This window comes from Lampetra planeri, chromosome 38, assembly GCF_965212315.1.
Source record: "Lampetra planeri chromosome 38, kcLamPlan1.2.h2, whole genome shotgun sequence".
Taxonomy (NCBI): Eukaryota; Metazoa; Chordata; class Hyperoartia; order Petromyzontiformes; family Petromyzontidae; genus Lampetra; species Lampetra planeri.
This window is the reverse complement of record NC_136144.1, coordinates 2,393,238-2,415,534: the sequence shown is the minus strand read 5'-3', so window position 1 is coordinate 2,415,534 and position 22,297 is coordinate 2,393,238. Positions and strand designations below refer to the sequence as shown.

Genomic DNA, 22,297 nt, shown 5'->3' with positions numbered 1-22,297 from the left:
AGACCCCAGGCTCAGCAACTCGCCACAACAAACACAATTGCAACGATCTGTTAAATCCGCTTATTTATTAACAACAACAATCGATAAACAAACAATGGTCTAGATGTATATGTACACATTATTACATTATAACTTTTTCTTATCTCTATCCTAACTTTTCACACGCGCAAGTGGCTAGGCAGGTGAGTGTGAGTGGTGAGTGTGGTGAGTGTGGCTGGTGAGTGTGGGTGGTGAGTGTGGTGTGGTGAGTGTGGCTGGTGAGTGTGGGTGGTGAGTGTGGGTGGTGAGTGTGGTGAGTGTGGGTGGTGAGTGTGGTGTGGTGAGTGTGACTGGTGAGTGTGGGTGGTGAGTGTGGGTGGTGAGTGTGGTGAGTGTGGTGAGTGTGGTGAGTGTGGGTGGTGAGTGTGGCTGGTGAGTGTGGGTGGTGAGTGTGGGTGGTGAGTGTGGTGAGTGTGGGTGGTGAGTGTGGGTGCTGAGTTGGCTGGTGAGTGTGGGTGGTGAGTGTGGGTGGTGAGTGTGGGTGGTGAGTGTGGCTGGTGAGTGTGGGTGGTTAGTGTGGGTGGTGAGTGTGGCTGGTGAGTGTGGGTGGTGAGTGTGGTGTGGTGAGTGTGGTGAGTGTGGGTGGTGTGTTTGGGTGGTGAGTGAGTGTGGTGAGTGTGGGTGGTGAGTGTAGTGAGTGTGGGTGGTGAGTGTGGGTGGTGAGTGAGTGTAGTGAGTGTGGGTGGTGAGTGTGGGTGGTGAGTGTGGTCAGTTTGGGTGGTGAGTGTGGGTGTTGAGTGAGTGTGGTGAGCGTGGCTGGTGAGTGTGGGTGGTGAGTATGGGTGGTGAGTGAGTGTGGTGAGTGTGGGTGGTGAGTGTGGGTGGTGTGTGTGGCTGGTGAGTATGGGTGGTGAGTGTGGTGAGTGTGGGTGGTGTGTTTGGGTGGTGAGTGAGTGTGGTGAGTGTGGGTGGTGAGTGTGGGTGGTGAGTGTGGTCAGTTTGGGTGGTGAGTGTGGGTGTTGAGTGAGTGTGGTGAGCGTGGCTGGTGAGTGTGGGTGGTGAGTATGGGTGGTGAGTGAGTGTGGTGAGTGTGGGTGGTGAGTGTGGGTGGTGTGTGTGGCTGGTGAGTATGGGTGGTGAGTGTGGTGAGTGTGGGTGGTGTGTTTGGGTGGTGAGTGAGTGTGGTGAGTGTGGGTGGTGAGTGTAGTGACTGTGGGTGGTGAGTGTGGGTGGTGAGTGAGTGTAGTGAGTGTGGGTGGTGAGTGTGGGTGGTGAGTGTGGTCAGTTTGGGTGGTGAGTGTGGGTGTTCAGTGAGTGTGGTGAGTGTGGCTGGTGAGTGTGGGTGGTGAGTATGGGTGGTGAGTGAGTGTGGTGAGTGTGGGTGGTGAGTGTGGTGAGTATGGTGAGTGTGGGTGGTGAGTGAGGTGTTGTGAGTGTGGGTGGTAAGTGTGGGTGGTGAGTGTGGGTGATGAGTGTGATGAGTGTGGGTGGTGAGTGTGGTGAGTTTGGGTGGTGAGTGTGGGTGGTGAGTGTGGGTGGTAGTGTGGTGTAGTGAGTGTGGGTGGTGAGTGTGGTGAGTGTGGGTGGTGAGTGTGGGTGGCGAGTGTGGGTGGCGAGTGTGGGTGGTGAGTGTGGCTGGTGAGTGTGGGTGGTGAGTGTGGTGTGGTGTGGTGAGCGTGGGTGGTGAGTGTAATGAGTGTGGGTGGTGAGTGTGGGTGGTGAGTGAGTGTAGTGAGTATGGGTGGTGAGTGTGGGTGGTGAGTGAGTGTAGTGAGTGTGGGTGGTGAGTGTGGGTGGTGAGTGTGGTGTGGTGAGGGTGGGTGGTGAGTGTGGTGAGGGTGGGTGGTGAGTGTGGCTGGTGAGTGAGTGTGGTGAGTGTGGGTGGTGAGAATGGGTGGTGAGTGAGTGTGGTGAGTGTGGGTGGTGAGTGTGGTGAGTGTGGTGTGGGTGGTGAGTGAGGTGTGGTGAGTGTGGGTGGTGATTGTGGGTGGTGAGTGAGTGTAGTGAGTGTGGGTGGTGAGTGTGGGTGGTGAGTGAGTGTAGTGAGTGTGGGTGGTGAGTGTGGGTGGTGAGTGTGGTTGGTGAGTGTGGTGAGTGTGGGTGGTGAGTGTGGGTGGTGAATGAGTGTGGTGAGTGTGGGAGGTGAGTATGGGTGGTGAGTGAGTATGGTGAGTGTGGGTGGTGAGTGTGGTGAGTGTGGGTGGTGAGTGAGGTGTGGTGAGTGTGGGTGGTGATTGTGGGTGGTGAGTGTGGGTAGTGAGTGTGGGTGGTGAGTGTGGGTGGTAGTGTGGTGAGTGTGGGTGGTGAGTGTGGTGAGTGTGGGTGGTGAGTGTGTTGAGTGAGTGTGGTGAGTGTGGGTGGTGAGTGAGGTGTGGTGAGTGTGGGTGGTGATTGTGGGTGGTGAGTGAGTGTATTGAGTGTGGGTGGTGAGTGTGGGTGGTGAGTGAGTGTAGTGAGTGTGGGTGGTGAGTGTGGGTGGTGAGTGTGGTGTGGTGAGTGTGGGTGGTGAGTGTGGTGAGTGTGGGTGGTGAGTGTGGGTGGTGAATGAGTGTGGTGAGTGTGGGAGGTGAGTATGGGTGGTGAGTGAGTATGGTGAGTGTGGGTGGTGAGTGTGGTGAGTGTGGGTGGTGATTGTGGATGGTGAGTGTGGGTAGTGAGTGTGGGTGGTGAGTGTGGGTGGTAGTGTGGTGAGTGTGGGTGGTGAGTGTGGTGAGTGTGGGTGGTGAGTGTGTTGAGTGAGTGTGGTGAGTGTGGGTGGTGAGTGTGGGTGGTGAGTGTGGGTGGTGAGTGTGGGTGGTGAGTATGGGTGGTGAGTGTGGTGAGTGTGGATGGTGAGTGTGGGTGGTGAGTGTGGGTGGTGAGTGTGATGAGTGTGGGTGGTGAGTGTGGGTGGTGAGTGTGGGTGGTAGTGTGGTGTAGTGAGTGTGGGTGGTGAGTGTGGTGAGTGTGGGTGGTGAGTGTGGGTGGTGAGTGTGGGTGGTGAGTGTGGCTGGTGAGTGTGGGTGGTGAGTGTGGTGTGGTGAGTGTGGGTGGTGAATTGTGGTGAGTGTGGGTGATGAGTGTGTTGAGTGAGTGTGGTAAGTGTGGGTGGTGAGTGTGGGTGGTGAGTGTGGGTGGTGAGTGTGGTGTGGTGTGTGTGGTGAGTGTGGCTGGTGAGTGTGGGTGGTGATTGCGGGTTGTGAGTGTGGATGGTGAGTGTGGGTGGTGTGTGTGGGTGGTGAGTGTGGCTGGTGAGTGTGGGTGGTGAGTGTGGGTGGCGAGTGTGGGTGGTGAGTGTGACTGGTGAGTGTGGGTGGTGAGTGTGGGTGGTGAGTGAGTTTGGTGAGTGTGGTGTGGTGAGTGTGGGTGGTGAGTGTAATGAGTGTGGGTGGTGAGTGTGGTGAGTGAGTGTAGTGAGTGTGGGTGGTGAGTGTGGGTGGTGAGTGTGGGTGGTAGTGTTGTGTGGTGAGTGTGGGTGGTGAGTGTGGTGAGTGTGGGTGGTGAGTATAGTGTGGTGAGTGTGGGTGGTGAGTGAGTGTGGTGAGTGTGGGTGGTGAATGAGTTGAGTGAGTGTGGTGAGTGTGGGTGATGAGTGTGAGTTTTGAGTGTGGGTGGTGAGTGTAGGTGGTGTGTGTGGTGAGTGTGGTGTAGTGAGTGAGTGTGGTGAGTATGGGTGGTGAGTGTGGGTGGTGAGTGAGTGTGGTGAGTGTGGGTGGTGAGTGTGGTGTGTGTGGGTGGTTAGTGAGTGTGGTGAGTGTGGGTGGTGAGTGTGGGTGGTGAGTATGGGTGGTGAGTGTGGGTGGTGAGTGTGGGTAGTGAGTGTGGCAGGTGAGTGTGGGTGGTGAGTGTGGTGAGTGTGGGTGGTGAGTATAGTGTGGTGAGTGTGGGTGGTGAGTGAGTGTGGTGAGTGTGGGTGGTGAATGAGTTGAGTGAGTGTGGTGAGTGTGGGTGATGAGTGTGAGTTTTGAGTGTGGGTGGTGAGTGTAGGTGGTGTGTGTGGTGAGTGTGGTGTAGTGAGTGAGTGTGGTGAGTATGGGTGGTGAGTGTGGGTGGTGAGTGAGTGTGGTGAGTGTGGGTGGTGAGTGTGGTGTGTGTGGGTGGTTAGTGAGTGTGGTGAGTGTGGGTGGTGAGTGTGGGTGGTGAGTATGGGTGGTGAGTGAGTGTGGTGAGTGTGGGTGGTGAGTGTGGTGAGTGTGGGTGGTGAGTGAGGTGTGGTGAGTGTGGGTGGTGAGTGTGGGTGGTGAGTGTGGGTAGTGAGTGTGGCAGGTGAGTGTGGGTGGTGAGTGTGGTGAGTGTGGGTGGTGAGTGTGGGTGGTGAGTATGGGTGGTGAATGTGGGTGGGGAGTGTGGTGAGTGTGGGTGGTGAGTGTAGGTGGGGAGTATGGGTGGGGAGTGGTGAGTGGTGAGTGTGGGTGGTGAGTGTGGGTGGGGAGTGTGGTGAGTGTGGGTGGTGAGTGTGAGTGGTGAGTGAATGTGGTGAGTGTGGGTGGTGAGTGTGGGTGGTGAGTGTGGTGAGTGTGGATGGTGAGTATGGGTGGTGAGTGTGGGTGGTAAGTGTGGGTGGGGAGTGTGATGAGTGTGGGTGGTGAGTGTGGGAGATGAGTGTGGGTGGGGAGTGTGGAGAGTGTGGGTGGTGAGTGTGGGTGGTGAGTGTGGGTGGTGAGTGTGGGTGGTGAGTGTGGGTGGTGAATGTGGTCAGTTTGGGTGGTGAGTGTGGGTGTTGAGTGAGTGTGGTGAGTGTGGCTGGTGAGTGTGGGTGGTGAGTGTGGGTGGCGAGTGTGGGTGGTGAGTGTGACTGGTGAGTGTGGGTGGTGAGTGTGGGTGGTGAGTGAGTTTGGTGAGTGTGGTGTGGTGAGTGTGGGTGGTGAGTGTGGGTGGTGAGTGTGGGTGGTAGTGTTGTGTGGTGAGTGTGGGTGGTGAGTGTGGTGAGTGTGGGTGGTGAGTATAGTGTGGTGAGTGTGGGTGGTGAGTGAGTGTGGTGAGTGTGGGTGGTGAATGAGTTGAGTGAGTGTGGTGAGTGTGGGTGATGAGTGTGAGTTTTGAGTGTGGGTGGTGAGTGTAGGTGGTGTGTGTGGTGAGTGTGGTGTAGTGAGTGAGTGTGGTGAGTATGGGTGGTGAGTGTGGGTGGTGAGTGAGTGTGGTGAGTGTGGGTGGTGAGTGTGGTGAGTGTGGGTGGTTAGTGAGTGTGGTGAGTGTGGGTGGTGAGTGTGGGTGGTGAGTATGGGTGGTGAGTGAGTGTGGTGAGTGTGGGTGGTGAGTGTGGTGAGTGTGGGTGGTGAGTGAGGTGTGTTGAGTGTGGGTGGTGAGTGTGGGTGGTGAGTGTGGGTAGTGAGTGTGGCAGGTGAGTGTGGGTGGTGAGTGTGGTGAGTGTGGGTGGTGAATGTGGGTGGTGAGTATGGGTGGTGAATGTGGGTGGGGAGTGTGGTGAGTGTGGGTGGTGAGTGTAGGTGGGGAGTATGGGTGGGGAGTGGTGAGTGTGGGTGGTGAGTGTGGGTGGGGAGTGTGGTGAGTGTGGGTGGTGAGTGTGAGTGGTGAGTGAATGTGGTGAGTGTGGGTGGTGAGTGTGGGTGGTGAGTGTGGTGAGTGTGGGTGGTGAGTATGGGTGGTGAGTGTGGGTGGGGAGTGTGGAGAGTGTGGGTGGTGAGTGTGGGTGGTGAGTGTGGGTGGTGAGTGTGGGTGGTGAGTGTGGCAGGTGAGTGTGGCAGGTGAGTGTGGGTGGGGAGTGTGGTGAGTGTGGGTGGTGAGTGTGAGTGGTGAGTGTGGGTGGGGAGTGTGGGTGGGGAGTGTGGTGAGTGTGGGTGGTGAGTGTGGGTGGGGAGTGTGGGTGGGGAGTGTGGTGAGTGTGGGTGGTGAGTGTGGGTCCACTCCGCTACTCTGCCGTGGGCCGCCCACCACAGAGCAGCAGGCGGCTGAGCAGCGAGCGGAGTGAGCGGAGCGCCCTGCCCACACGCGCCAGGACCCCTCGCTCCCCCTCCTCCTCCTCTTCCTCCTTCTCCTCTTTATCCTCCTCCTCGTTGTCGTCATCCTCCTCCTGCGTCTCCACCACCTCCACCACCTCCGTCCTCTCTCCAAAGGTCTGGGTGAGCGACGATGACGACGATGGCGATGACGACGATGGCGATAGGAGCTTCTCCTCCGGCTCCGCTCTGTGGAGAGAGAGGCAGCAGCACCACAGCAGCGCATCATCGTCATCATCATCATCGTCATCATCATCATCGTCATCATCATCAACATCGTCATCATCATCGTCGTCATCATCATCAACATCGTTATCATCGTCGTCGTCATCACCATCGTCGTCGTCATCGTCGTCATCGTCATCGTCATCATCATCATCGTCGTCATGATCATCGTTATCATCATCGTCATCATCAGACCCACAGAGACCCATAGACCCACAGTGACCTATAGACCCACATAGACCAGAAGCCACTTGGCCATCTCAGCTGATAGCCGAATCAAGTGGGCTGATAACATCATCATCATCTTCATCGCGTGGACATTCATAGCGGCAGTCAATTACTCGAAGTGCGTGACGCCGATTCTAAACGTGGAGGGGAAAATCTGCAGGACCCTGAGAAGAATCCACGCGGTGACCACCACGGGGACAGAAACGCAAAATGCAAATATACAGCAGCACAGGCATCGTCAGGGTTGGGATCGAGCCCACGACCTCCTGTTTACCAGGCGAGGTAGTTATCATCTCATCAGGATCGAATCCACAACCTCCTGTGTACCAGGCGAGGTGGTTAACATCTCATCAGTATCGAACCCACAACCTCCTGCGTACCAGGCGAGGTAGTTAACATTCATCAGGGTCGGGATCGAAACCACAACCTCCTGCATACCAGGCGAGGTAGTTAACATCTCATCAGGATCGACCCCACTACCTCCTGCGTACCAGGCGAGGTACACAGAGAGAGGCTCACCGCGGCTGAGCAGCTGCAGAGCCTTGGACAGGAGTGGTGCCACCGCCGCTGCTGCTGATGGTGGTGGTGGCCCAGCTGGTGGTGTCGGCCCAGCTGGTGGTGGTGGCCCGGATGGTGGTGGTGGCCCAGTTGATGGGCCGATTGTAGATGATGGGAGTGGTGGTGGCGGTGGTGGGGGTGGCCCAGCTGGTGGTGGTGGCCCGGGTGGGGGTGGGGACCAAGATGGTGGTGGTGGTGGCCCGGATGGTGGTGGTGGTGGGGATGGCCCGGGTGGTGGTGGCCCGGATGGTGGTGGTGGTGGCCCGGATGGTGGTGTTGGTGGGGATGGCCCGGATGGTGGCGGTGGTGGTGGTAGCCCGGATGGTAGTGGAGGTGGGGATGGCCCGGATGGTGGCGGTGGTGGGGATGGCCCGGATGGTGGCGGTGGTGGGGATGGCCCGGGTGGTGGTGGTGGCCCGGATGGTGGCGGTGGTGGTGGTAGCCCGGATGGTAGTGGAGGTGGCCTCGCTGGCGGTGGTGGTGGTGGCCTGGGTGGTGGTGGGGGTGGCCCTACTGGTGGTGGCCCTGCTGGTGGTGGCCCGCGTGGTGGTGGTTTGGAGCCAGCTGTGAGCCAGCGCCTGCTCAGGCGTCATCCGGAGATTCGGATCCCATCTGTTGGGAGACGCACGGGGAGGGAGGCAGGGGAGGGGTGGGGGGGAGACTTACACGTGGTGAGAAGGGCATGGTGAGATGATTTGACAGGGTGGGAGGTGGGGGAAGAGTGGGGAGAGGGGGGGGATGGAGATGGTGGGAGGGAGTGGTGGTGGGTAGTGAGTGGGTGGCAGAGCTGTCAACCCGTACGGATTATTCCATATTCTTGTACACGGAAATTGAGTTTTCAGATCCGTACGGAGTGCAGCCGTTTCAAATCTGGGTACAAATAATAATTTGTGTCTATTTGTTTGTGTTTGTCCCTTGTGATGGGACTTTGCAGGATGAACGTTAAGATTTATAAGGGGCACGGAGTAACCGACAATATCTGAGTTGGGTCTGTTGTAAGGTAGGGCACTGATAAGGTGTTGACAGGTATGGGGTGGTGAGTGGGGGTGAGTGAGTGGGGGTGAGCGAGGGGTGAGTGTTGTTCGTACTGCAGGCAGCGGCTGACGAAGTCCACCAGCTGAGGGTGGTGGCCCTGCAGCGCGCGGTGCAGGGGGAGGCTTCCTGGTGGCCGCTGCTTGGACAGGTTTTTGGGGAGGACCTCAGAGTCTGCAGAGAGACGCACGCAGAGTCACCAAACACCACGTCGCCCACATACCTGCTCATCCACTTACCTACCCACCTACCTATCCACCTACATACCCACTCACCGAACCACCTACATACTACAAACCAACCTACCTAACCACCCTACACACCCATCCAACCACTCACCTGCCCACTTACCCACCTACCCTCACACCGACCCACTCACCCACATACGCACTTACCCACCTACCCACTCACTCACCCACCCACCCACTCACTCACCTACCTACTCACCCACCCACTCACTCACCTACCTACTCACCTTCCCAACCACTCACTCACCCACCTACTCACTCACCCACCCACTTACCCACCCACTCACCCACCCACTCACCTACCCACCCACCCGCTCACTCACCCACCCACCTATGCTTCCGAACGCCTGCTACTGAGAGCCCAAAACCGCACCCCACCCACCACCCCCAAGATAATCAGAGCCGCCCCCAGCCCCCCCCCACAAAATAACCCTATAAGAGCCTCACTGCCACCCCACCTAACAAAACGGAATGGGTTACGTCGCTTGCGCCAGCCTGCCCGAGCCCCTCGACTCACCAAAGAAAAGTATCCTTTTTGGGGCGTCGTCCACCATCTTTTTCGGGGGCATGCCCAGGATCTGTGCATGGATTCGGACGAAGACAAAAGGAGGAGGGGGGGGGGGTTACAGCCGGTGTCGCCTCAGCGGGCCCATTGGGGCAAATACTGCATGTCAGCGGTGAGTCGTGGCGGAGGCAGCGCCTGTGGAGGCCGGAACTGTGTACAAATGTAATAAAAGACTTGACCACGATCTCTGGCTCAGTGTCCTTTATTCGGTCCGTACTGCGTTCCCACACGGCTGTCTCTCTTATTCTCTCTGTGCTGGTTCCGATGTCACTCCAGTCCACATCAGCAGCCCCGCTGCTGTTCTTGTCGCTCTTGCAGCCCCACAGCAGCTCCGCTGCTGTACTCTCACACAGCTCCCTTGGCTGTTCCTGCTGCAGCTCTGACAGCCTCGTGCTGTCTCGCCTTCTCGTTACTCCTGCGACTCTTGGCAGCCACCTCGCTGCCCCTCACACACAGCCTTACTGCCTATCTCTGTCTGCAGCTTTACACCTCCCAGTAGCTCCCTACTGTTCCCAGGGTTGGCTCCCGCTTCTGACGGTGCCCCCTCGGCTCGTACGCCCGCGTGGCCCCACACCTTTCCATTCACACCCCGACTGCCTTCTCCTTCCGGTTTACCCGCTTAAGGACCCCCTACCTTTCACCCACGTCACCTGGCTCCGCCTCCTCGTGACGTCACATCCGGAAGGTCGCTTTCGCCCGCATTACACCAAGACAACAATCCCCCCCTCTCCTTATTAGTCTCATCTCATTGCTGGGGCAAGTGTTGTTAGCAGCGAGCAGCACCTATGAAGGCCGGAACGGCACACGAGGGGGTGGGTGCCTAGCGCCACGCCCAGCCACCTTTGTCTCCCCCAGTGGAAATGTTTACTACACACTGCTACACCAGGTACAGTAGAACCTCTGGTCACGAACGCTTCTGACCACGACCAAATCGGGTTCCGACCAAAAAATCCACAACATTTTTGAATCTGGTAACGAACACATACTCGGGTGGCGATCAAACACGGCCACGGCCGATTTCCCCTTCCGCGCCATTTTTTGTTGAATTACACAAAGCGTAACAGTTATGTATGTAACTATTGTCATATAAAATTCCTAGTAAGATATTAATTTTGTGAGTGTAGTCATACCCCCCCCCCATAATTCAAGCCGTAATTTAGAGAGCGAAAGCGCTGAGTACGTAAATCGCTCACGTAAGAACCTGTTAATGTCTTCTCACATCATTCATACGATGATGCGGTGAAGTAAACGTTCATACGATATTACGGTGAATGCTTCCACAAACAATACTGTACGCAAATATTACTGTTAACTTACTTTCAATAGAAACATTAATTTCTTGTGCGAATATTCTCTCTCTCTCTCTCAGAATCGACCGACTGATGTAGCAGACGAAACAATCATCTTGTTGAACGATTCTAAACCTTGACGCAGCAATGTTAGTTTTCCCTGTTGTTCAAGGTTTTCTCAGTGTTATTCAATGTTTTTACATTTAGTTTACTATTACACTGTGAATTCTATGGCATTATTAACTATTTTTGTGCTTAAAAATCTTTAAAAAACAATATTTATGTACAATTCGTAGGAGTCTTGAACGGATTAATCGTATTTACATACAATCCAATGGGGAAATTAGGTTCGAGTCACGACCAAATCGGGTTGTGACCAAAGTTATAGAACGAATTATGGTCGTGACCAGATGTTCTACTGTACTCGCTTGAGGCTTAGTCGACCTATGAGAGGCCCTGGACCAGTTCAGATATTCCTCTCTGGTGTTTGGGGCCGTGAGAGGGAATCAAACTCTATGAGTATGGGTTTCTGTGGGTCTGTATGGGTCTCTATGAGTATGGGTCTCTGTGCAGACCCACAGAGACCCATACCCATAGACACCTGCCCGCCCACCCACCATACCCACCCACTATACCCACCGTGCCCACCCACCCACCGCCCGTACCTCAATGCAGCAGGGCAGGTGTTCTTCGATGGCAGGTGAATCGAAGAGCACCTTGCCGGTGGCCATTTCGGCCAAGGTACAGCCCAGGCCCCACATGTCCACAGCGGAGGTGACATCGTAGCCCAGCAGCAGCTCCGGGGCCATGTAGGGCAACGTCCCACCCACGTTTTTGGCTGCACAGCAACAACAACAACAACGACGATGAATATGAAGTAGTCCCTCCGTCAACAGCGACGTGGGGGGAACAGGTTTTTTTTTTTGTCGGCTAAACGCGTAGTCGGCTTCTGCGACCGATATTTCATGGCGGTGGCGAGTTATTGGGTTGGACCGCGTACTCTGGCTGCCTGCCTTATGATGATGCTCAGCTGTAAATGCTCGAATTGTAAACATCGTAGTGGGTTTACATTTCCAGCACACCGGTTAGTGCTGTGCAAGTGGCGAATTGGCGCGTCCTGTATACGTGACGCTGAACCTCGCCGGCCGGCTGCGTTTAAATTGACGCCATCTAATCCCCCCCCCCAAAAAAAAACTCCACGCATGCACGCAAGGCCACTCACTTTTATGCTTCAGGTAAAAGCTGCACCCGAAGTCGGTGACCCTCACTTTGCCGGTCGCGGTGAGCAGAATGTTGTCCTGGACAAAGGGGAGAGACAGAGAAGGAATTCCATGCTCTGAGGTTACGGCGAGAGTGTCGAGCCAGCAGTGGGTCGATCACGCAAAGTGACGTATTGACAACCACACGGGCAGCCTCCCCCCCCGACTTGCGACACGGGCGACGTACCTGAGACCCGTTCAAAGTTGTATTTTACTACCAGGGTGTAAGGCCCCGCTGAGCTGCTGTGTAGGTCTTTTATCGGAAACGACCCGGCCATCACGTAATGACAGCAGCTCAACCAAGGGGCTGATATCATCGTCAGCATCATCATCATCAGCATCATCATCAGCATCATCATCAGCATCATCATCATCAGCATCATCAGCATCATCATCATAATTGCGTGGACATATATAGCAGCAGACAAACACTCTAGACACGTGTTTCAACAAGCCCATAGAGACCCATACTCATAGAGACCCATACAGACCCACAGAGACCCATACTCAGAGACCCACACAGACATAGAGACCCACATACTCATAGAGACCCACATACTCATAGAGACCCATACAGACCCACAGAGACCCATACTCAGAGACCCACACAGACATAGAGACCCACATACTCATAGAGACACATACTCATAGAGACCCACAAATACCAACAGAGACCCATACTCAAAAAGACTCACACAGACCCACAGAGACCCATACTCATAGAGACTCATACAGACCCACAGAGACCCATACTCATAGAGACCCACAAAGACCAACAGAGATCCATACTCATAGAGACCCACACAGACATAGAGAGACCCATACTCAGAGACCCACACAGACTTCGAGAGACACAGACTAAAACTAATCTATGTTTTACTTTACTAGGTGTAAGGCCCCACTCTGAGCTGCTGTGCAGCTGTTTTGTCAGAAGCTCCCTGGCCATCACAAACGATAGCTCAACAACGTGGGCCGATATCAACATCATCATGCGGAAAGGTTACAGCAGCGGTCAAATACTCTAAACGCGTGGTCATGTTGATTCTGAACGTAGAGGGAAAACCCGGAGGGCTTGGAGGAAAATCCACGTGACCACCACGGGGAGCGAGAGATACGCAAACTCCAAATATACAGCAGGCGTCAGGGTCGGGATCGAACCCACGACCCCCTGTATACCAGGCGAGGTAGTTAACATATCCTAGCCACAGCTGCCTACCGTCAACCTGCTAACTCTATCTGGAAGGAGGAGGTGGCAGAGTCACAGTAGATTGACGAGCCAGCGCATCGACCCCGCGATCAACCGTGGCCGGCCTGCCTCCGCGCCAGCTAACCGAGCGCCCCGATGAGAGGGCGTGACCACCGCGCCCGCTCCGCTCACCGGCTTGATGTCCGCGTGGACGATGCCCCGCCCCTTGGCGTACAACAGGAAGTCGAGGATGGCCCTGGTGTGCTCCCTCAACCTCCTCACGTAGATTCGCCCGATGCTCCCTTTGCTCATGACGTCGTAGAGGCTCTTCCTGGCACGACAACGACGACGACGTTAAAACCCCTTTCCCGTTCCGATGACGTCCGCTCGGCGACCCACGACCCGGACCCCAAACCGACTTGTGCCACTTGGTTAGTTTTGGGGGGAGAGGGGTCATGAAACGCCTCGTCGCTCCGCGGTATTCATCCGCGGCCTCGCCGCGCCGCACTAGCGCCAAAGGAACTGAATATTTTGTGATAATAACTTCATTATGATTTTATTATAATTTCACCATGGTTATGTTATTCCCTTTTATTATTTCATTACTATCATTTTATTACTATCATATCACAATTTAACAATAAATGTATTCTATTTATTATTATTTTATTATAAATATTTCTTAATATAAATTTGTATTATAATTTTAATTAGCAATATATTCGTATTATTTCATTATAATTTCCTTATCTTATCATTTTTTCCGTCATTTAATTGGCATATTATTGTTAATTCGAATTTTTTCATTATTCACCTATTAATATCGTATTATTAATATATTTTACTAGCAGGTGTACCCGTTCTTCGCACGGAAATTAATAGTTTAGTCCACAGATGTGACGTCACCGCTCACTGCCGTGCAATAGATTATATCCATTATTCCCCCCCCCAAAAATACAAAAGTCTATTTTTATACTTTTTACATTGTGTACAGTACGGAAGCTACCTACGTGCCAAATTTCAAGTTTTTTGCATGTTGGGAAGTATGCAAAACATTTCGAACAGACACACATATCCACACATTTCCGTTTAATTTCTATGTAGGTTCTCATGAAAAAAATTAATGTGTGATTCATGGGGAGCATTTCCGTGAGTCGCGTCTTCCGCAACCCGGGGGACTTCCTGCGTCTGATTTGTCGCCACGGTGTTCTGCGATTGTCGGTAACGCAGCGGTTCGCCCATGTTGAGCTGCTTGACCCATGCGGGCCACGTGGACGCGTGCTGCTCGACTTCCCAGAGCTTTGGAGACTCGATTGCCAAACAAATTGTGATTGTAAAATTGTCAGATTAATTATTGCATAAATTAATTATCAAAATAGTAATTAAATAAGTTACGTATTCGATTAAATTAACTGATTTAAAGAGGCGAGACATTTTGATGAATTGTTAACTATCTTTAAACTCATTAAATAAACTGCAAAAATAAGTTAATTATGAAAGGTATTAAAAAAAAGCAATTTGGGAACAAATTAGAAAATTAATCCCCCCCCCCCCACTTTGCGCAAGAGCACAGAAGCCTGATCACCACATCTGTGCCTCTATATAAGGAACGAAACAGGTGGAATTCTCCACAAAATGTGGCTGTCGCCTGATGAAGCCAGTTGTAATTACTGGCGAAACATCATACTCAGAGATTGTAAATGTTGTGGCTTGGCTCTCCAACACTGTTGTGCTGTACCATTATACGACACTATACACTACTATACACTACTATACACTACACTTTCCATTACACTGTACACTACACAATACACTACTATACACTACTATACACTACACTACTATACACTACACTTTCTACTACACTATACACTACACTATACACTACTATACACTACACTTTCTACTACACTATACACTACTATACACTACACTATACACTACTATACACTACTATACACCACACTTTCTACTACACTATACACTACTATACACTACTATACACTACACTTTCTACTACACTATACACTACTATACACTACACTATACACTACTACACTTTACACGACACTACACAATAGTCATGTACTAGTAACGAATTGGCACGTTCTGTTTGCATGACAACCCTTACTAGTTGGCTATGTTGGGTGGTGGCGGGTTTAACGACACAACATTTATATATTTACTTAATCTAACCAAAAATACCTCTATTATGGATGATATTGGTCGCGAAAGCCCTGCGTGTGAAACTCAATTAATAAATGTGATAAATCGATCAATCTAGTTGCTTGATCATATGTTAAATAAATATTTATTCCGAAATAAATCAACTATCGAGCGGAGCAATGGACACGCACACGCACGTGGGTGGGTGGGGGGTGGGAAGGGGAGGTTCGCGTACTTCAAGAGCTCGACGACGAGGCAATTGTGTCCGCGGAATTGGAACGTGTCCAAGACCCGGATGACTCCGTAGCGCTCATCGCTGGCCTTGCCCTGCAGCTCATTGGCCACCTCCAGCTCCGTCCTCTGGCGGGCCGCTGTCGAGGAGCTGCGCAGCGGGAGGGGGAAGGCCACGAAATCAACGGTGACTCTGTGGGTGACTCGATGGGTGTCTCTGTGGGTGTCTCTGTGGGGGTCTCTATGGGTGTCTCTGTGGGTGTCTCTGTGGGGGTCTCTGTGGGTGACTCTGTGGGTGTCTCTGTGGGTGACTCTGTGGGGGTCTCTGTGGGTGACTGTAAATATCTGTGGGTCGGGGTGTTTCTGTGGGCCTCTGTGGGTCTCTAAGGGTCTGGGTGCCTCTGTGGGTCTCTAAGGGTCTGGGTGTCTCTGTGGGTGACTCTGTGGGTTACTCTGCGGGTTTCTGTTGGGTCTCTATGGGTATTTTAGTTCATAGTTAGCAATAGTTGTACAGCAGTTATTATTTTGTTAGTTAACTTTAGTTCATAGCAGTAGTCTTACAGCACGTTATTATTTTGTGAGTTCATAGCAGCAGTTTTACGGCAGTTAGTGCTTCTTTTTAGTTAGTTCATAGCAGTAAGTTGTTATGGCAGTTAGTATTCTGTTACTTTATAGTTAGCAGCAGTTTTATGGCAGTAAGATTTTGTTAGTTTATAGTTAGCAGCAGTTTTACGGCAGTTAGTATTTTGTCAGCGAGTCCATAGTTAGTGGCAGTTTCACGGCGGTGCCTCCAATCATTTGATGATTATTTTTCGAGAGCGCGGGCCACCGCGGAAGGCCCTCTGACTCACCTCCAGGGCAGCGACAGCATCTTGACGGCCACGAGCATTTTGGTTTTGTGGTCGAGGCACTGCAGCACCAGGCCCTGGCCTCCCTCGCCGATCATCTTCTGCACCTCATAGCGGTAGTGGAGCTGTTCCTTGCGGACCTAGGAGGCAGAGGAGGAGGCGGAGGCCGGTAGTCAGAGTCGTCGCAATCAGAGCGTCGAACGTTCGGTGGTTGCAGCAGTAGTCGGGGCTTCCACGACCGCCATTATCAGCTATGGAGGTTACTTTTTGCTTGGGTGTTAGATCGCGGAAATGTATAAATGTTTCGTTAAACTGCCGAATGCTTGACTTAAAGCTTTCGTGACTGCAGGGATTCGTATTCTTGGATCTTTCGGTAAAGTCCCGTGTGATAGGTTCAAAGAAAAATAAAAAAAAACAGACAACTACGACGTTTCGATCGCAACGCAAGCGGTCAACTTCCTGTTATTTTTATTATTTTATTTGAACCTATCTACGTGACTTTACCGAAAGACCCAAGAATACCGAATGCCGTTAAAACTTGGAGGGGTTGTTCGCCTTTTTGCGTTTATCCATCTAACACTTTGTAGTGAGACACTGGTGGCGACAAACTGGTGGCGAGACACAGGTTATGAGACACTGGTAGTGAGACACTGGTGGTGAGACACTGGTGGTGAGACTCTGGGTAGTGAGATAGTGGTAGTGAGACACTGGTAGTGAGACACTGGGTAGTGAGACACAGGTTGTGAGACACTGGGTAGTGAGACACTGGTAGTGAGACACTGGGTAGTGAGACACTGGTGGTGAGACACTGGGTAGTGAGACACAGGTTGTGAGACACTGGTAGTGAGACACTGGGTGGTGACACACTGGGTAGTGAGACACAGGGTAGTGAGACACTGGGTAGTGAGACGCTGGTAGTGAGACTAGGCCCTAAAGAAGGATGCTCTCTCCGGTGTAGACCAATCAGTTTCAAAGGCAATGCCATACATTATCAGAGCATGTTTTTGTCTGCATGTTCACCACAAGTATGTGTTTTATGTCCATAAAGGCTACAGGCTATTGCTACGCTGTTAAAGGCCTCACCACTGAGCTGCACTTGTTTCTCAAGAGCGACCTAGCCATCACAAATCATTGCTCAACGAAGTGGGGCCTCATCATTATCACCGTGTGGAAATGTACAGCAGAAGCAGCCAATTGCTCTTAATGTGTGTTGACGCTGTTTCTAAATGTGGAAGGAGAAAAAACGGAGGACCCGGAGAAAAATCCACGCAACCACGGGGATAGAGATAGAGACGCAAACTCCAAATATACAGCAGGCGTCAGAGTCGGTATCGATCCCACGACCTCCTGTATACCAGGTGAAGGAGTTAACATCTGGCCACCACGGCCGACGTCGTGAGTGGATTAGCCAAAGTTTACTACATACGGTGCGAAATATCTTGAACACTTTCACAGAGACCCAGAGACACCCAGACCAATAAAGACCCAAACATATCCTTAGACACCCACAGAGACCCCCAGAAACCCGTAACACAAAACCCTAACTGACTGTCTATGTCTGGTGGTGGTGGCAGGTTTAACGATTACACATTTATACTCATGCCTTCTAACCCAGCAAAAACCTCTGTGGGTGTTTAATGGTGTCTCTTTGGGTGCCTCTGTTGGTCTCAATGGGAGTGGGTCTCTATGGGTGTCTCTGTGGGTCTCTGTGGGTGTCTCTTTGGGTCTCCATGGGTGTCTCTGTGAGCCTCACAGGGATGTAGTTGTTGTTATCGTCGTCGTAGCTGTCGTTGTTGTTGCCGCCCCGGGGTTTGCCGACCTTGTCCACAGTGAAGAACCATACTTGTTTCATGGCCTCCAGCTCCAGCTTTTGGCGATGACTTAGCTGAGGCCCAAAGAGATCCAGGATCGCTGCACACGTGACAACAACAACGACATCTTAGACTTTTAACTATTTCTGTTTTGTTTACATGCCAAGTAAGGCCCCCGCTAGAGCTACATCGTCATCGACGTAATCATCATCACATGGAGACTCATCACTCCACTCAGACCCACAGAAACCCATACTGGTATCGAACCATAGAGACCCACAGAGATCCATAGACCCAAAGAGATCCATGCTCATATCGAACCATAACGACCCATAGAGACCGATACTAAAACTAAACTATATATTTTTATTTTGGCAGGTATGGCCCCACCAAAGTGGCTGTAATCTTTATCACGTGGAAATATATAGCGGCAGCCAAATACTGTATACCCACGTAACATGGCTGCCATGACATCCCTCGTGCAACATGGCCACCATGACAACCCACATGCAATATGGCTTCCATGACATCCCCCATGCAACATGGCCATCAGGACATCCCTCATTCAACATGGCCGTAATAAAGTCCCCCATGTAACATGGCTGCAAGTGACATCCCCCATGCAACATGGCCGCAATCAAGTCCCCCTTGCAACATGGCCACAGTGACATCCCCCATGCAATATGGTCACCATGACAACCCCCATGTAACATGGCCACCATTACAACCCCCATGTAACATGGCCACCATTACAACCCCCATGCAACATGGCCGCTGTGATATCCCCAATGCAGCATGACCAGCATGACATCCCTCATTAAACATGGCCGCCCTAAAGACCCCCATGCATCATGGCCACCGTGAAATCCCCCATGCAGCATGGCCGTAGTGATGTACCCCATGCAACATTGCTGCCGTGACATCCCCCATGCAAAATGGCCACAATGAAGTCTCCCATGGAACAGGACTGCCATAAAGTCCCCTAAGCAACATGGCCACCGTGAAGTCCCCCATGAAAAATGGCGGTAGTGACTTCCCCCCATTCACCGTGGCCATTTTTGCTCACTGCTGTTCCTCACCTCGAGGCGATTTACTGCGGATAGGGCCGGTGCCGGCTGCGGACAACGCGCTCCACGTGTTGCCAGAGACTGCCTCCCTCCTTCTTGCTCCAGCTTGGCTCGTCTACATGCACATACACACATAAAAACAATATTGGAGTAGGCTCCTCTACACACAAACTTCAAATAAACAGTAGACATCACGGTCGGGGTCGAACCCACGACCTCCTGGAAACCAAGTGAGGTTGTTAATATCTTGCCATTGTGGTGCCACAGAGTAGTGTACAGGCATCACAAACACTCACTACATCTCGCGGAGGATCGTTCCGCGGTTCGGTTCGCAAGTGCGAGTTGTAAGTCGATGTTAAACAAATATATATTTCATGGAAGCTCGTTCGTAGTGTGGGTGGTGTTTGTAAGTGTGGGTGGTGTTCGTAAGTGAGGGTGTTGTTCGTAAGTGAAGGTGTTGTTCGAAAGTATGGGTGGTGTTCATAAGTGCTATTGGTGTTCGTAAGTGCTGGTAGTGTTAGTAAGTGCTGGTGGTGTTCGTAAGTGAGGATGGTGTTCGTAAGTGTGGGTGGTGTTCGTAAGTGTGGGTGGTGTTGATGAGTGCTGGTGGTGTTTGTAAATCGAGCGTAGGGGCCCATGCGTACCTCCATGGTGTTGATACTCAGAGTGGCTTCTCTCACGCAGCAGTCCCCAAGGTCTCTGTGTGGAAAGCTGTGGGTGGGTGGGGGGTGTAGATGGTGTAGAGAGTCACAACACGGACTCACATCCTCACCACTTTCCCACATCTCCCAACCAGGAACTCACCATTCTAACCACGAACCCCCATCCTCACCACAAACTCACAACACGGACTCACATCCTCACCACGAACTTACAACACGGACTCACATCCTCACCACAAACTCACATGGACTCACATCCGCACCACGGACCCAACCTCACCAATAACCCACAACACGGACCTACACACTCACCACGAACCCACAACACGGACCCACACACTCACCACGAACCCACATCACGGACCCACACACTCACCACGAACCCACAACACGGACCCACACACTCACCACGAACCCACAACACGGACCCACACACTCACCACGGACCTACACACTCACCACGAACCTACATCACGGACCCACACACTCACCATGAACCCACAAAACTCACCTCGTCAAAAGTTTCGCTCGGATGGCTTCAGCAGAAGTTGTTCGAAAGGCGACGATGATGAAGCTGAAGCAGCTGAAGTTTAAGAAGCTGCCGTCTCCTTCACGCCCGTCTCGAACTCTGAGGAAGCACGTGGTGATTGCGACGTCACCGGTGATGTCCCAGCGCGAGAGACGTGGCCACGCCCCCTTTAGCCACGCCCTCCGAGTGACGTGCCAGTGCGCGACCACGCCTCCGGAAGCCGCCCCCCGCCCCTCCTCTTTGGGCGACCTCCACCCCCAGCTTCTACTTCCGCTTCCGGTCGGGGCGGATGGGGGCGATGGCGGTAAAAATCTGAACCCTGTCTGGGCCTCCTCGTGGTCGACTCAGCCTGAAGATGCCGAAACGGGGCTCTGTGTGAGGTGAGTCTGTGGGTCTCTGTGTGGTGAGTCTGTGGCTCTCGGTGTGGTCATCGTGTGGACATTCTGATTCCCACCATAGGAATGAGGAATTTCCACCACCGGCTAGGGACAACGAACGGAGATGAGCAGAGTTCAGTGAGGCTTTGAAAGTGGAGAAACGGTGACTTTGAAGTATAAGTTTGGCATAGCTGCCGTCTTTACTGTCGCCTGCTTAACTCTTATTGCTGAGATGAAGAGTGGGGAAATCAGCTCGTGGTTTTTAAAACAATTGTGCCTGTACAATAATTCCATTCATATCATACGTGCCTTTCTCTACTCGTGCATATGGGTCATTAGAATAACACCACGGGTGAATACTTTTGACACGAATGCTGTTGCATGAGTTTACTACGAAACATAAATGAGGAATGATATTAAGCAGACCGAATTTATTATCATTCTTACAGTTTATATTATTTACTCAAGTGAAAACAATTCAACATACAAAATGGTAAGCATAAACAACTATAAAAGCAATGCATCTATCTCATATACAGTATGTGCGTCAATAGATGTGAGCTTATTGAAATGCCATGTATTTTTTCTGGAAGAATTTGGAAAAATTGTATCTGTAACACTGATATAACAAGTCACGCAAAACATAAAATAGATATACTGTTGATATCCATCACACACTGTTGCTGTAACAAGTCATAGTTTCATTGCAACTCACGGCCACTGGAAAATTAACCAATCTGAATTGCCATGTATGCACTTTTTTTAACCGCAATTCGTAGACAATCATTCCTTCTACACTATGAGATCTCTTTTACCAGTGGCAAAATATAGTAGTAGGTTTTTACCCTTTTAAACTGGTACAAAACTGACACCTTTATTCAAGGCATCATGTTTGCAATAACCACAACACAAGTTGTCAAAAAAGCAAACAAAAAGAAGCAACTCTGATAATGATAATAATATGCACTGTCCTTGAAGTTGATTGGTCCACACCCGAGACGGCTTTCTTTAGAGCCTTTAGAGCCTTTAGAGCCTAGTCCCCATTGGTGTTGGACCAGATGACACCTGGTCCAACACCAATGGGGACTAGGCTCTAAAGAAAGCCGTCTCGGGTGTGGACCAATCAACCAATCAACTTCAAGGACAGTGCATATTATTATCATTATCAGAGTTGCTTCTTTTTGTTTGCTTTTTTGACTACTTGTGTTTTGGTTATTGCAAACATGATGCCTTGAATAAAGGTGTCAGTTTTGTACCAGTTTAAAAGGGTAAAAACCTACTACTATAAATCGTTCCTTCCTTTGTCTCTACAACAAACATCTCTTTAGTACCGGCGCTCATAGTGGCAAGTCGTATACAAATTCATACATTTGTTAACATTATTCACCCTTGGAGTGTGCACGACCATCATGCACAGTTTTAACAACACGGTTGCCAAAGACCGGCGACACGCATTGTTGTTTTCAGAGATCTAGGAGCCAGCTGCTTTGATGTTTATGAGTTTAACATTTTACGTTGTGGCAATGAGAACCACTGTCAAATCTGATGGCCCTTCCAACGTGGTTCCCGTACAAAACGTGTGCTCGGCGTTTACATCATTCTCCACACAGCGGTGTGCATGACGAGAAACTTAATTTGTCTAGACGCAAGTCATCCTGTCAATCACAGCAGTATTTTGTCGTACATAGGGCTCGTCCTAAACAGGAGGGACGTGTGAACGATGGTATCGATAATCGAATATGTATAAACTTTGACCTAGGTAACAAAATGCCACTGAAAATGTTCATGGACAATCAGTATGTTCTAAACTGTCTTCTCATTCCGATATGTTTTTATTCATTTGCAAGTTTGGAAGAAAAAAAAAGATTTAACGTGAAGAAAAATCTTATTGCCGTGTTGGGTAGTTTTTGCGAAGTCTTGAGGTCTGGTTGGGGGGGGGGGCATACCAAAATAATTGTCCAATTCACTGCTGATTGAAGGCTTCCCCACAACATGTTTGTTATGGTTGTTGTTTGACTAGGCCCTCACTACACTGGTCATTGTGTTGGCGGGTGCAGTGGCTGGCCGCTTGCGCACAAGCGCTTCCACGTCCATCGCCCAC

At 51.5% G+C, this 22,297-nt stretch overlaps 1 protein-coding gene across 1 annotated transcript; it reads right to left on the bottom strand.

Annotated features, from left to right (window-relative positions):
* Nucleotides 1–7,508: 7,508 nt before the first annotated feature.
* On the bottom strand, nt 7,509–19,278 carry LOC144731154 (dual specificity tyrosine-phosphorylation-regulated kinase 4-like). Its single transcript, XM_078612118.1, has 11 exons — nt 19,273–19,278; nt 18,641–18,743; nt 17,504–17,688; nt 15,754–15,890; nt 14,907–15,053; nt 12,698–12,836; nt 11,283–11,358; nt 10,726–10,898; nt 8,724–8,784; nt 8,032–8,132; nt 7,509–7,538 (listed from the first exon to the last, which is right to left on the bottom strand). The coding sequence occupies exons 1-11, from the start codon at nt 19,276–19,278 to the stop codon at nt 7,509–7,511; spliced, it is 1,158 nt and encodes a 385-aa protein (XP_078468244.1).
* Nucleotides 19,279–22,297: the final 3,019 nt, after the last annotated feature.